The sequence below is a fragment of the Nanorana parkeri genome, unplaced genomic scaffold (genome assembly GCF_000935625.1).
Source record: "Nanorana parkeri isolate BGI_ZX_2015 unplaced genomic scaffold, ASM93562v1 scaffold3657, whole genome shotgun sequence".
Taxonomy (NCBI): domain Eukaryota; kingdom Metazoa; phylum Chordata; class Amphibia; order Anura; family Dicroglossidae; genus Nanorana; species Nanorana parkeri.
In genome coordinates, this window is record NW_017309925.1 from 1729 (window position 1) to 16273 (window position 14545).

General features: G+C 45.2%; 1 protein-coding gene and 1 pseudogene across 1 annotated transcript; both read right to left on the reverse strand.

Moving 5' to 3' along the window:
* Positions 1–2787: 2787 nt before the first annotated feature.
* Positions 2788–3822, reverse strand: LOC108803379 (annotated as a pseudogene).
* A 6895-nt stretch (positions 3823–10717) lies between these two features.
* Positions 10718–12350, reverse strand: LOC108803380 (zinc finger protein 271-like). Its single transcript, XM_018575222.1, has 2 exons — positions 11022–12350; positions 10718–10938 (listed from the first exon to the last, which is right to left on the reverse strand). Exons 1-2 carry the CDS (start codon positions 12205–12207, stop codon positions 10778–10780), a joined length of 1347 nt encoding a protein of 448 aa, XP_018430724.1. The 5' UTR covers positions 12208–12350; the 3' UTR covers positions 10718–10777.
* Between the last annotated feature and the right edge of the window lie 2195 nt (positions 12351–14545).

Here is a 14545-nt window from a genome sequence, read left to right on the forward strand (position 1 = left end):
CCCCCCCCACATGACTCATTGTCACCGCCATAGACAAAAGTGCCGCCAGAGACAAAAGTATCATGTTGCCTCATTATAGGGATGGCCCTGGCTAGAAATATTATACAGTTGATGTTTAGGAAATAAGACATTTAAAAGAGAACTATGAGTAACCTTTTTATTCCATAGTTCTCTTTAGGGTCACAGGAGGACATATACTAACCTCCTTAAGTGGCCCGAAGCTCAGTGTATAGTAAGCTATTGCTCGCTTTTATAGCGAGAGCTCCGCAGACAAGGGCGGATCCCGACAGTACTGTGGAGATCCACCCAGCTGGCTGATTGGCAGCAGGCTCTGCCTATTGAGAGGCAGAGCAAGCTATGCCCGCCCCCCTCCCCCGTCCTTTCCTCCAGTTAGCTCGGGAGGATTGGAAAGGAGAGCGGGGAATCCCTGCGGGGAGCGGTGATTGACAGTCACCGCTCTCTGCAGGGAGATGACCGGGAAGTGAGCGAGCGACGGTATGTGTGAAATGCAGGAAGCCCCTCCCTCAAAAGTCCACAACAATGATGTCACTGCAAGAATCTAATCCTGATTGGCTAAAAACATAAAACGCATAACGACGCATGTAAAATGTTCATCAATGCATATAGAAATACAATGAAAAGGACATGTGTAGATGTGAACCTCCCCTAAGAGATAGTAGACTTACTGAGCCAAGTCTATGCATACCTACCAGCAGTCCCGGATTGTGCGGGACTGTACTACATTTTCACCCAAACCTTGGAATTCTGTAAACCTCAGGTTCGTGCAAATAATTCCCCCTTTAATCCCACGACCAGCAAGACCTTGCTAAACTCACCCACAGGAGGAGTTGTTTTCTGTCCCATGGGGTCCGAGCTCCGGCAGTGGAAGTTGTATCTGTCCCGGAAGGTCCTAGCTCCGGCAGTGGAAGTTGTATCTGTCCCAGAAGGTCCTAGCTCCGGCAGGAAGAGTTGTATCTGTCCCAGAAGGTCTTATCTCCGGCAGGAAGAGTTGTATCTGTCACGGAAGGGTCTATCCCGGAAGGTCCTAGCTCCGGCAGGAGGAGTTGTATCTGTCCCAGAAGGTCCTAGCTCCGGCAGGAAGAGTTGTATCTGTCCAGGAAAGTCTTATCTCCGGCAGGAAGAGTTGTGTCTGTCCAGGAAGGTCCTAGCTCCGGCAGGAGGAGTTGTATCTGTCACGGAAGGTCCTAGCTCTGGCAGGAGGAGTTGTACCTATCACGGAAGGTCCTTGTTCTGACAGGAAGAGTTGTGTCTGTCCAGGAAGGTCCTAGCTCTGGCAGGAGGAGTTGTGTCTGTCCTGGAAGGTCCTAGCTCTGGCAGGAGGAGTTGTATCTGTCCAAGAAAGTCTTATCTCTGGCATGAAGAGCTGTATCGGTCCTGGAAGGTCCTAGCTCTGGCAGGAGGAGTTGTGTCTGTCCTGGAAGGTCCTAGCTCTGACAGGAAGAGTTGTGTCAGCTTCATTGCCACCTTCAGATCCATCAGTGACTGCGAGCGTTCTTCCATGTACCAGCAAAGACAAATGTGAAGCTGAAAAGCTCATTCAGTAAGCTTATGCGAGAACATTTGTTCCCCTCTGTCTCTACACTGGCCCCCCTCCTGTGTCAGTATGCAAAGAAGAAGGAATGGGGGAGGGGTGTAGAAGGATATCCATTACAAGCAGGTCTGTTTACTTTTATCCAGTAAAAAAGGATCTGCTTTCTTTCAGCCAGAGTTAGCTCCTCAGTGAAAGATGGGAGGCAATTATGGAGAAGTGATATCCAAGGCTTACAGAGTTGCACAGTTTTAAGTAGTGTGTACAGTACATGAGTAGATTATCGCATGAATGGTCATATGAACAATCCAAAATGCTCCTTTAAATTTACTCATCACTGTGGTTGATATTGATGATCGATTTGACCCCATCTAAGGGAGGGGTTTTGAGCATCATGCCTGAGGGTTTCTAGCTGGGATGTGCGTGTCAATGATGTTTAATGGTACACGCTTTTGAACTACATAGCTCGCCAATTGGGGGGCAGGCAGAGCAGCAGTGTGCCTGCCATCCCCTTTCTGGACAGAGCGTTCCAGATTGCTAGGTCTTAGCAACCTGTGACACTCGGGTCAGCGTCCTGCCCAGCTCCTGGCAACCAGTGATGTCAGTGAGCTTGGCAGGATGCCAGCCGGAAACACCCCCCCAACCCTCTTTCTGCCTCAGGCAGTGAAAAGTCTTGGTCACCCCTGGTAAGAGCCTTCCATTGGATAATGACTGCAGAGGATATGTTAATATGTTTCAGATGGCAACAAGTTATTTAACCCTAAGGCCTTGTTCACACCGAGCGCGTTTAAGGAGCAGAGCAGTTACAGACCAGAGCAAAAATGCGTCCAATGTATTCCTATGGTATTTTTAGCTCCAGTTCACACCGCAGCGTTCTGTTCCAGAGCAGGTAAAAAAACTGTAGCAGGCCCTATTTTACCTGCTCTGGAACGCATGCAAACCCATCAAATTTTTTTTTTTTTCTTTCAGATATTTATATATATTTTATTACAAAAAAAAAGTTGCTAAAAAAGTTAGAAAAAAGTACAATGCACCAGGTCTACAGGACTAAAGTATACTGGGTCTGTGTTACTAACATTGGGCTACCTTTAGAATCCATTAAATATGCAGAGACATCCCACATCAGAAGCATCAACTTAAACAGCCCTTCCAACTACTCCTTATATTAAAATATAGGTTCTCCCTAAAGAATCACATTACCTATACACAATTCTGTACAGTTTTTATAACCAAGCTATTCTTTATAGCACATTCTTAGCAAATAAACAGAAACAATGGGATTCAACACAATCTTTACAGCGGGCAAAGCATTCACTCATCATCTTCGTCATCCTCCTCCTCATCCTCTTCGTCGTCATCATCATTTTCTGGCTCAACCTTCTTCTTCTTCGAGCTTGCTGGCCTGCTATGAACCTTCTTACCAACATCACTGCTGCCCTTTGACCGATATGCAGCAACATCCTTCTCATATTTCTCCTTTAGCTTTCCTGCTTTCTGTTCAAATGGCTTCTTGTCGGTTGGTGTCTGTTCAGACCACAGCTCTCCCAGTTTCTTAGCGGTATCCCCAATTGACAGACCAGGGGTTTCAGTCTTTATCTGGGGCCGATGCTCAGAACAAAATAGGAAGAAGGCGGATGGTGGTCGTTTTGGTGCATTTGGGTCCTTCTTTTTCTTTCCCTTCTTCTCCCCCTTTGGTGGAATATAGGTTTTCATTTCCCTTTCATAACGGACCTTGTCACCTTTGGCCAGATCTTCAAACTTGGATTTCTCCTTGGCAGACATGGTCCTCCACCTCTCTGAACACTTCTTGGAGAACTCTGCGAAGTTGACGGAAGCAGCTGACAGTCCAGAAACGCGGTACAAGGTTAGGCATAATCCAAGAGGGGTAGTCAATGTCCAATCCGGGTTGAGGCAGGCAGCGAAGGTTCAAAGGCGGAAGACAGTCCAAGGGTCGGTAATCGGGAAGGATACACAGGGGCAACAGGCAATAGGAGGATCAGCAGGGAGGCTAGGTGTTCAACATAAGGTGGAATAACTCAGCAATGAGCCAGAGCTCAGGTCAGGTTTTTATAGCCAGGGGAGGTAGGACCACCCCCTGGTTACCGAGGCAACCAGGAGGCCTCCCTCCCCGGGAACCAATGGCAGGCGAGGAAGATGGAAGGTGTGTACTGGGAACCTCCACCAGCAAGGCTCACACCTGATAGCCAGATGATGCAGGAACGCTATGCTCCCGGGGATGCGCGCGCAGCCTGCGTACTGCGCCTGCGCCGCATGACTCGCACATGCGCACCTGCACCTCGTGCACCAGGTGTTCTACCGAGCTGAAGGGGAACCCGTGCCCTGCGCCGTGCCCGTGGTCCCCGAGTAGAGGTAACACCCCCTGCTTCCTGACACTGCAGTCACCTCTGGAATGACCCATTTTAAGAAAAAAAAATCCGCAAAGGGGTATTGCTGAGCAATCGTTTAGGTTGCACGAATGACCTTCCCAGAAGCTGCCAATCCACATATAGGACATCCTCTACCGGGGAATGCACCCCAACAGTCTTAAGGGGTTTCTTCTTAGGAGAACCCATACTGGTGACTTTAGGGTGGCCAACCACAGGTGGGTTAATTGACAACACTCTCACCTCATCAATCAACACTGAAAACATGTTGCATGATTTTTGAGAGAGCGCTGCTGAAGGTGGCACTTCCATGAAGGAATCCTTTGAATCTGAAGAGGTACTTCCCTCTAAATCCTCACCATGCTCATCCTCAGGTAAAAGCTATGGCCTCATCCGAGAGGGATCCTGAATGGACAGAAGAAGGGGGACTGTGCTGATGCCCTCTCCGGCCTGATGCTTCAATCATGGCCAAAATTTTACCCTTGAAAACCAACAGGAAGAATGTCCCCCAGAAAGGGTGATGGAGGCATTAGAGCAGGGGTGTCAAACTCAATTTAATCGTGGGCCGCATCAACATTATGGTTGCCCTCAAAAAGCCTGTCAGACTATATACATGTATCTAATCTTTATCATAATTGCCTCTGCATGTGGACTCCACTTACTTCACTTGCCTCACACCCTCGAAGTGTCAGCAACCCCCATGTTGGAACGAATACCCTATAGCTAACAGACCTAGACAGAACACCAACTCCCCCCCCTCCTTCCCAGCCTTTCTCCCCCTTCCCAGCCCTAGGATGGGACTTGCGGTTACCTGTTTTGTTATATCTATGAGAAAATTTATCTCAGCCCCTGAATGGCCTTCGTTGTAACTTGTAACACTGTATATTGATTATGTACGAACACCTTTAACGGCCCGTGAGGGCCAATATTGTGCCTTGCCGCTATCTACTTGTTATATATGTGAAAATCTTTGAAATAAAGAATTTATAAAAAAAATTATTGCCTCTGCATTCGATTATCGCCGGTTTTAGTAATAACTTAATACCTAGATCTGAAAGTAGAAGTCTAGGAAATGGCCTGGTGGGCTAGATTTGGCCTCTGGGCCTTGAGTTTGACACATGTGCATTAGAGGATCAAGAATTATTAGGAGGACTAGAAGATATGTTAGTCAGAACAGAGTTCCAAGGGATTATCGCAGGTACCCCCCTTCCACACCCGCTGTGCTTCTCTATACAAAGCACACAAATCATGACAGGTGGGAGGGGCCAGCAATGTGCTATACATAACTTCCTGAATACATCACAGCACCCTGCGTCAGTACTTTACTCAAGAGCCCTCCCCCGGTCTGGCTCTGGTGAGGAGTTATTCTTATATCAAATTGTCCTAATGGGTGGGCGTTAGTCTGGAGGAGTGGCTGTCCCTAGACATTCCAGGATATGAAGCACCATCTATCTGACTTGTTGCCGCTTCTAATGCAGATTGTGAGAAGCTCCCAGTGTGCAGTGAGTAAGCATTTTTAGTCCAGGAGAGGGGCCGGTACAACTGTACAAGATTGAAGGGAAGGCTGGAAGTCAGATATAAGACTGAAGGGGAGGACAGAGGTCAGATAGAAGACTGAAGGGAAGGACAGAGGTCAGATAGAAGACTGAAGGGAAGGACAGAGGTCAGATAGGAGACTGAAGGGAAGGACGGAGGTCAGGTTTAAATAAATATACCTTGCTTCTTAGTAGAAAGTCCACTTTAAGAGGTACAGTCAGCCTGTCATTCAGACTCCTATAACTGAAATGTTACTTTTTGGGTTGATGTTTTGTAGAAGAGCCCAGTCCATGGTATAGATTAGGGATGCACCGATACCGGTATTTTGGTACAGAGTACGAGTACCGATAATTTTTTTCCGGTACTCGCCCATACCAATTACCGAGTACCGGAAGTCCCATTCGGGAAGCCAGGTGGCGTGTAATGACTCGCCACCCGGCTTCCCGATTAACAAGAAAGTCTGTCCCCTCTCACCTCGGCATGTCCAGCCTGTCACCCCCGGGGGCCTCTCCCGCCAGGAGCGGAATTCCGCCGGTACCCAGCCAGAGCCGTCTTCCTGGCCAATCATGGAAGCCGGGCACCGTGTAATGACGTGGCACCCTGCTTTCTGATTGGCCAGGAGGCCGGCTCCATGCTCCCTCATCATGAGATGACGAGGGAGCACGAAGCCGGCTTCCCGGCCAATCAGAATGCTGGGCGCTGCGTCATTACACGCTGCTCAGCTTCCTGATACAGGAAGTATCAGGCTAGGCATCTGAGCATTTGGGCTTATATGAGTACTCGCCCAAATACTCGGTATCGGTGCATCCCTAGTATAGATACAATCCACGTTCAATAAATGTATGTAGCTGGCCCTTTAACCTCCCTGGCGGTCTGATTATTCAGGATTTTAGCATCCAAAAGCGGTACATTGTTTTTCATGGAAATTAAAGTGCAGGTGATTTCTGATTATTGATTGAATACAATTTCACACACACCGCTCAATCATTTTTTATTCCTTTCATTAAAATTCCAGAAATAAAATCAAACGTACATTTCCATTTTCAAAGATTTCGCAAATAATAACAGAAAAAAACAAAAACCAGAAACAGTACACCCAACCCCCATAATGGTTTCCCGAACTAATAACAAGAAGGAACTACATTCCTCATCCTGTGCTCTCCCTTCACCACAACTCTACACCCCTCTTACAAACACTTCCCACACATAATATTTACATATATTCATATATCCCAATCCCCACCCCAAATTTATCAGAACATCACCCTCCCCCACCCGTTCCCTACAATAAAACACACTCTGCACTCCCACCGCTCTCCCCCCACCCGTTCCCTACAATAAAACACACTCTGCACTCCCACCGCTCTCCCCCCACCCGTTCCCTACAATAAAACACCCACTGCTCACCCCCCACCCGTTCCCTACAATAAAACACACTCTGCACTCCCACCGCTCTCCCCCCACCCGTTCCCTACAATAAAACACACACTGCTCACCCCCCACCCGTTCCCTACAATAAAACACACTCTGCACTCCCACCGCTCTCCCCTCACCCTTTCCCTACAATGAAACACCCTCTGCACTCCCACCGCTCTCCCTTCACCCGTTCCCTACAATGAAACACCCTCTGCACTCCCACCGCTCACCGCTCTCCCCTCACCCGTTCCCTACAATTTAACACCCTCTGCACCCCCACCACTCTCCCCTCACCCGTTCCCTACAAGATAAGGTGTAATGGGGGGATGGGTATGGGATGATAATGAGAAGTTTGTAGTTGTGAAGTATGTGAGTTTGTGTGGAAATGTAAGCGAGAGGGGGAATGTGGTGTGGTGTATGTTAAGGTGAGCTGGTGGTGGAAGTGTGTTCAGAAAGTCTGGTCTATGCGAGAGTGATTTCAGGAAGCCGGTATGCTTTGATGCTCCGTGGTTTTATATGAAGATTGCACGATGTGAATCGGGAGGTGTGAAAGTAGGAAGGTGGTGAATGTGATGAAAAGAAGAGAGGAGTTGGAGGGGATCGGTGGTCTGAGTGCGGTGAGATGTGAACGTACGGAGGAATGTGTGTAATAAAGATTTGGATAATGGACAGAAGGATAATGCCTGGATGAGTGTGCACGAGGAGTGAGTCTCAGAGGAGGTTTGTTGATAGTGAGGTGTGCCCGGGGGGGGAGGGGTGTATGAGACAAGGGAGCGTGACCCATGAATTTTGGGAATGTAAGTTTGCAGAGGAAGATGGTTAAAGGATTAACGGGTGGTTGAGTGTATAACGTATGAGATGATGATGTGTGGAATGTGTGACATAGGAAAGGGAGAGGATAGGGTGTTATGAATGGTTGTGAATAGTGTGAAAGAGAGTTTATGGGATGAGAGGAACATTCCGGTGTTTAGGAAGGAGGAGCTGAGTGTTGGTGAGTGTGTTGCCATGGTCCGTGGAAGAGTCAGTAATTACATGTACTATAAATGTACAAAACTGGATGAAAGCAAAGCAGAATAAATGTGCTTTTGGCATTTCTTAAGTGGAAACATTGGTATAGTGAATATACTATTTTATTTTTTTTGTATCTAAATACTATGAGGATAATTTATTAAAATTGGAGCAGCTGTGCGCGGCAACCAATCAGCTTCTCTCTTTCATTCTCAAATCTTAACTGAACAAACTAAAGAGAGAAGCTGATTGGTTACCATGCACAGCTGCTCTGTGTGTTTTGGGTGTTCATTTTTGTATTTTTCTTTTATAATGGAACAATGTTCTACGGTGGAGGGAGAGTACAGAGTGGTGTTTCTTTAATGTAGGGAACTGGGGGAGGAAGAGTAATGTTCTAGTAAATTTGATGTGGGTTTTCGGGCATATGAATATACACTATGTTGCCAGAAGTATTGGGACGCCGGCCTTTACATGCACATGAACTGTAATGACATCCCAGTCTTAGTCCCTAGGGTTCAGTATTGGGTTGCTCTTTGCCGCTATAACAGCTCTGCCTCTTCTGGGAAGGCGTCCACAAGGTTTAGGAGTGTGTGTATGGGAATGTTGGACCATTTGTGAGGTCCGGTACTGATGTTGGGGGAGGAGGCCGGGCTCGCAGTCTCCGCTCTAATTCATCCCAAAGGTGTTCTATGGGAACAAGGAAATGTCACGGAACACCCGAATCCAATGATTTGGAAGGGTGTCTGTGACAGATTGTACTGGCCACGGGGGGAGGTAATTGCTGGCTACTATGTTAGCAATAGGCTGAAACAGGCGATCAGTTACAAAATGGGTTAACTCACCTAAACAGGGTGTGGACAGAAGGTTTTAAAAGGAGATGCAGCAAACAGGTCGCTAGGAAGAGAGAGACTGAAACATAGACCTCCCAGGCTGCTGCACTAGAGGTATAGTGAGACCTGAGCAAAATGTTCTGTTTGTTTGGCAGGTGTTTAAACGCTTAGCTTGGCACCGTTATTCAGTGAGGGTGAAACTGTTTTCTATGTTTAGGTAGATCTCTGACAGAGACAGGCTTTTTGTTTATGTGTTTTTGATACTATCTGGCTTGTGAAGACTCAGTGCTGTTTGTGAAAAAGCTGTCGCTAACTGAGTACAATAAACTTCCCTGCTAAGGACTTTTGGACTCCGGCCTCTACAAGTTTATCGGCTTACTGACTGCATTGTGACACAGTGTTACCCAGGAGCAGGCACACACTGTTACAGTGTCCCAATACTTTTGGCAATATAGTGTATGTAACAAGACACAATCCTCATTAATACCTATCAGACCCATTTATGTAAGCCTCTAAACTGCTGTCAATTCCGCAAAGACTGTTTTATCACTTACTCATAACAAGCTCATTTGGCAGAAGATATCCCAGATCCCTTCTTGCTCATTCCCACACAACAAATACCTTCCACACATCCACACATTCTTGTTAATTAACCCTCTTCGAGGTTAGAGGACCTGAAATGAGAACAAGACCATGACTACCGGGCCTTTATACTGACTGAAGCCATGTTCATATTTCCCATCCTCCCGCACTCTTATTGCTATTAGCAATTATCCAAATATTCTATTACTAATGCTCCTTATTGGGGTTTTCAGATTCTGAATTATCAGAAATACTTTTGTTTACACAATGCCAGCAATATATAAAAATATATTCAACAGTAATGGAGCAATTATTGGTTCAAGAAAAAACCCCAACATATTACTCAACCAAGTTCCATTCACAGCCATCCGAGACAATGGATCCCACTCACTCTCACTGGGGCCTGTTGGGAATCCTTTACCTTGTGTAGAAGAACCCGTATGAGATCCTCATAATCTGAAATAATTGTTCAACACTCTCCACCTGACACCATATTGCAGGTTCCCGCTTGTACTGCCGAGAGAAAATAGAGCGGCCATGTTGTCTGCAGCGTCACCTTAGGTGTTTGGAGGTAGCTGTGTGCATAGTGTTCTGTTTAGGCTTTTCTTCTTTTTTTTTTTTTTCTCCGTATCTCTAGGTTGAACTCGATGGACTTGTCTTTTTTCAACCTGACTAACTATGTAACTATCTGCTGTCAGCTCTGCTATAGCATCAATGGTCTCATTGGTGGTCTGATCCCTGACTCCAGTATACAGGTTCATCTTCCTCATCATATAGATTCCCCATCCCGTCTATGAAGGGATCACTGCATAAAACACATCCACTCTACAGGAAATGTTTCCCTTCACTCGCAGGCCAGGAGAATATTGGGAGTTATTAAGACTTTCCCTTACAGACATGGCCGGGGTGAGATGACCCTAAATACAGTTACGGGTGGAATTGAAGGGAAGCCATTTTAGGACACACCTGTCACACAAGAAATAGATGTTACCTGGAAGGACTAGGACTCTTTTGGACCAATGGGGATTATTGAATCTGAAACCATGGAATTTTCACGGCTGTCCTTGTGGGATGACATGTGGTGACACTAACGAAACAACCCTCAACTCTTTCGTTGAGGCTTAGCTGCTACTCATTTAACACTCCCCTTATCCTAAAGCTTCCTCTCTGCAACTGAAGTTGAACATTGTGAATCCTCTGGTGTTTGCTAAGCCGTGCCTTCATAGTAAAAGCTTTGTCACATTCAGGGCACTGAAATGGCTTCTCTCCGGTATGACCCTTCTGGTGTACAGTAAGATATGCTTTTGATTTAAAAGCTAAGTCACATTCAGAACACTTGTATAGCTTCTCTCCAGTGTGAATCGTCTGGTGTTTGATTAGAGTTGACTTCCTTGTAAAAGCTTTATCACATTTAGAACACTGATATGGCTTCTCTCCAGTGTGAACCCTCTGGTGGATGATAAGGTATGAATTCATTTAAAAGCTTTATTACATTCAGAACATTGAAATGGATTTTCTACAGTGTGAATCTTCTGGTGTTTGACAAGGTCTGACTTCATTGCAAAAGCTTTATCACATTCAGAACACCGATATGGCTTCTCTCCAGTGTGAACCCTCTGGTGGATGATAAGGTATGAATTCATTTAAAAGCTTTATTACATTCAGAACATTGAAATGGATTTTCTACAGTGTGAATCTTCTGGTGTTTGACAAGGTCTGACTTCATTGCAAAAGCTTTATCACATTCAGAACACCGATATGGCTTCTCTCCAGTGTGAATCATCTGGTGTCTGATAATCTCTGACTTCATTGTAAAAGTTTTATCACATTCAGAACACCGATATGGCTTCTCTCCAGTGTGAACCCTCTGGTGTCTGATAAGGGTTGACTTCATTGTAAAAGCTTTATCACATTCAGAACACCGATATGGCTTCTCTCCAGTGTGAATCCTCTGGTGGCTGATAAAGTCTGACTTCATTGTAAAAGCTTTATCACAATCAGAACACTCATATGGCTTCTCTCCAGTGTGAACACTCTGGTGTCTGATAATCTCTGACTTCATTGTAAATGCTTTATCACATTCAGAACACTGATACGGCTTCTCTCCAGTGTGAACCCTCTGGTGTCTGAGAAGGTTTGCCTTCATTGTAAAAGCATTATCACATTCAGAACACTGATATGGCTTCTCTCCAGTGTGAATCCTCTCATGTGCAATAAGCGTTGCCTTCTCTCTAAAAGCTTTGCCACATTCAGAACATTGATATGGCTTCTCTCCAGTGTGAATCCTCTGGTGGCTGATAAGGGATGACTTCAGTGCAAAAGCTTTATCACATTCGGAACACCGATATGGCTTCTCTCCAGTATGAATCCTCTGGTGTCTGATAAAGTCTGACTTCATTGTAAAAGCTTTATCACAATCAGAACACTCATATGGCTTCTTTCCAGTGTGAACCCACTGGTGTCTGATAATCTCTGACTTCATTGTAAAAGCTTTATCACATTCAGAACACTGATACGGCTTCTCTCCAGTGTGAACCCTCTGGTGTCTGAGAAGGTTTGCCTTAATTGTAAAAGCTTTATCACATTCAGAACACTGATATGGCTTCTCTCCAGTGTGAATCCTCTCATGTGCAATAAGCGTTGCCTTCTCTCTAAAAGCTTTGCCACATTCAGAACATTGATATGGCTTCTCTCCAGTGTGAATTCTCTCATGTGCGATTAGTAATTTCTTGTCTCTAAAAGCTTTATCACATTTAGAACACTGATATGGCTTCTCTCCAGTGTGAATACTCTCGTGTGAAATAAGTTGTGACTCCCATGTAAAAGCTTTCCCACATTCAGAACACTGATATGGCTTCTCTGCAATGTGAACCTTCTGATGTCTGATGAGCTTTGCCTCCATTGTAAAACTTTTGTCAGATTCCAAACGAGAATTGGCCTCTGAAATGACTTCTCTTGTGTTCAGGGGTTTGACGTCACTGTAAAGCCACTGCAACTTCTAGAACACTGAAATGACTTCTCTTGTCCTCTGATGTTAGATCAATGCTGAAGAGTATCCCAAACCTTTACGACCTTCAGAACACTGATATGCCTTGTGTCCTGTGTGATATGTCTTGTGTCCTGTGTGATATGTCTTGTGTCCTGTGTGATGTGCCTTGTGTCCTGTGTGATATGTCTTGTGTCCTGTGTGATATGTCTTGTGTCCTGTGTGAATCTTCCAGTGAACTGTATAAAACACTTCTAGTCACTTAGATCACGTATATGGATTGTCTCCCATATGATTCAATTGTGCTTATGAAGACCAACTTCGCCGAAAACTTGGCTCATCAATAAATCTGTAAAGAAATATAAAAATAAATTAAAGCCAGAACTAAATATGGATAATTTAAAGATACTTTCTTTTTAAATATATTGATTATACAGAAATATGTACTGTACATGGTTAATGTTTGTTTCTTAAAGGAAGGCACTATATTATTCCCCATAGTCCCATAGGTTGGTATAATTGACTGCTTATTACAATTTTCTGAAGGAAAATGTCATTATTTGGACCCATTCAGAGCATTGTGCTGCATTTCTAGTCCCACTAAACTGTATGATAAATCAGAAGTCTCAGCTCTGTGATATTGGTACCGCGAGAATTTGGCATGGCTGCTGTTTGTTGTAAACACATGGGCTCCCTGCACAGGATGAGGTGAGTACCTGGTAAGACCTAATAGAGGAGCTAAAGAATTTCACAATAAAGGAGAAAACACAGGGAGTGGGGACAGAAAAGAAGGGCTGGAACACTCCGGAAAAGTTCCAGTCAAAATGTTAGGAAATAGAGAAATTGTTGCCCTAGAAACAGTAAAAGATACATTGTAAACTCATCCTCTTCTCGGTTAACACAAACATATTAATGTCCTCGGCCGGGGTCTGAGCTTTTGCCCGACCAAGATTGCTTTGATGCGATCAAGGACATCAATCTTTTTGCACACAAACTGATTTTTAAAGTTTGTGGCATCATTTCGAGAATTTTCTATTCATTTTCCACCAAGACCTTGTAGTGACGATTGGAGAGTCAGACTACTGCGTCTTCTCTAGCACCTCCCAAAGTTTCTCAATGGAGTTAAGAGTCCTGGCAATCGTCATCTTGGAATATGCCCAATATGCCATCAGGGAAGAAGAAAAAATCCAGTAAAGGAAAAACCTGGTCGTTCCGTATATTCAGGTAGGTAGCTAAAGATTGCTGAACCCAGACCTAACCAACTGAAGGAAACCCAGATCATAACACTGCCCCCTCAGCCTTGTATGTCTGGCACTAGGCATGATGGGTGCATGACTTCGCCCACCTCCTTTTTTTTTACCCTGATGTGCCGATTGCTTTTGAACAGGTTAAATCTGAACTCATCAGATCACACGATCTGCTTCCATTGCTCCAGAGTCCAATCTTTATGCTCCCTTACAAATGGGAGCTTTTTTTTCAGATCAGCCTCACTGATGAGAGGTTTTCTTAAGCCTGCACAGCTGTTTAGTCCCAATCTCTTGAGTTCTCCTCACATTGTGCGTGTGTGGCAAAGCTTTTACTTACAAAATTAAGCATAGCCGTGAGTTCTACTATTGATATTTTAGGATCTGATTTCACCAAACGTTTAAGTGGTCTTCGATCATGATCATTCCAGAATTTTCTCCGACCACATTTCTTCCTGGAAGATGATGGTTCACCACTATCCTTCCTGGAAGATGACGGTTCACCACTATCCTTCCTGGAAGATGATGGTTCACCACTATCCTTCCTGGAAGATGACTGTTTACCACTATCCTTCCTGGAAGATTTCGGTTCATCACTATCCTTCCTGGAGCATGACGGTTCACCACTATCCTTCCTGGAAGATGACGGTTCATCACTATCCTTCCTGGAGCATGACGGTTCACCACTATCCTTCCTGGAGGCTGACGGTTCACCACTATCCTTCCTGGAAGATGATGGTTCACCACTATCCCTCTTAGAAGATGACGGTTCACCACTATCCCTCTTAGAAGATGATGGTTCACCACTATCCTTCCTTGAGGCTGACGGTTCACCACTATCTTTACTGGAAGATTATGGTTCACCACTATCCTTCCTGGAGGCTGACGGTTCACCACTATCTTTACTGGAAGATTACGGTTCACCACTATCCCTCTTAGAAGAAGACAGTTCACCACTATCCCTCTTAAAAGATGACGGTTCACCACTATCCCTCTTAGAAGCTTACGGT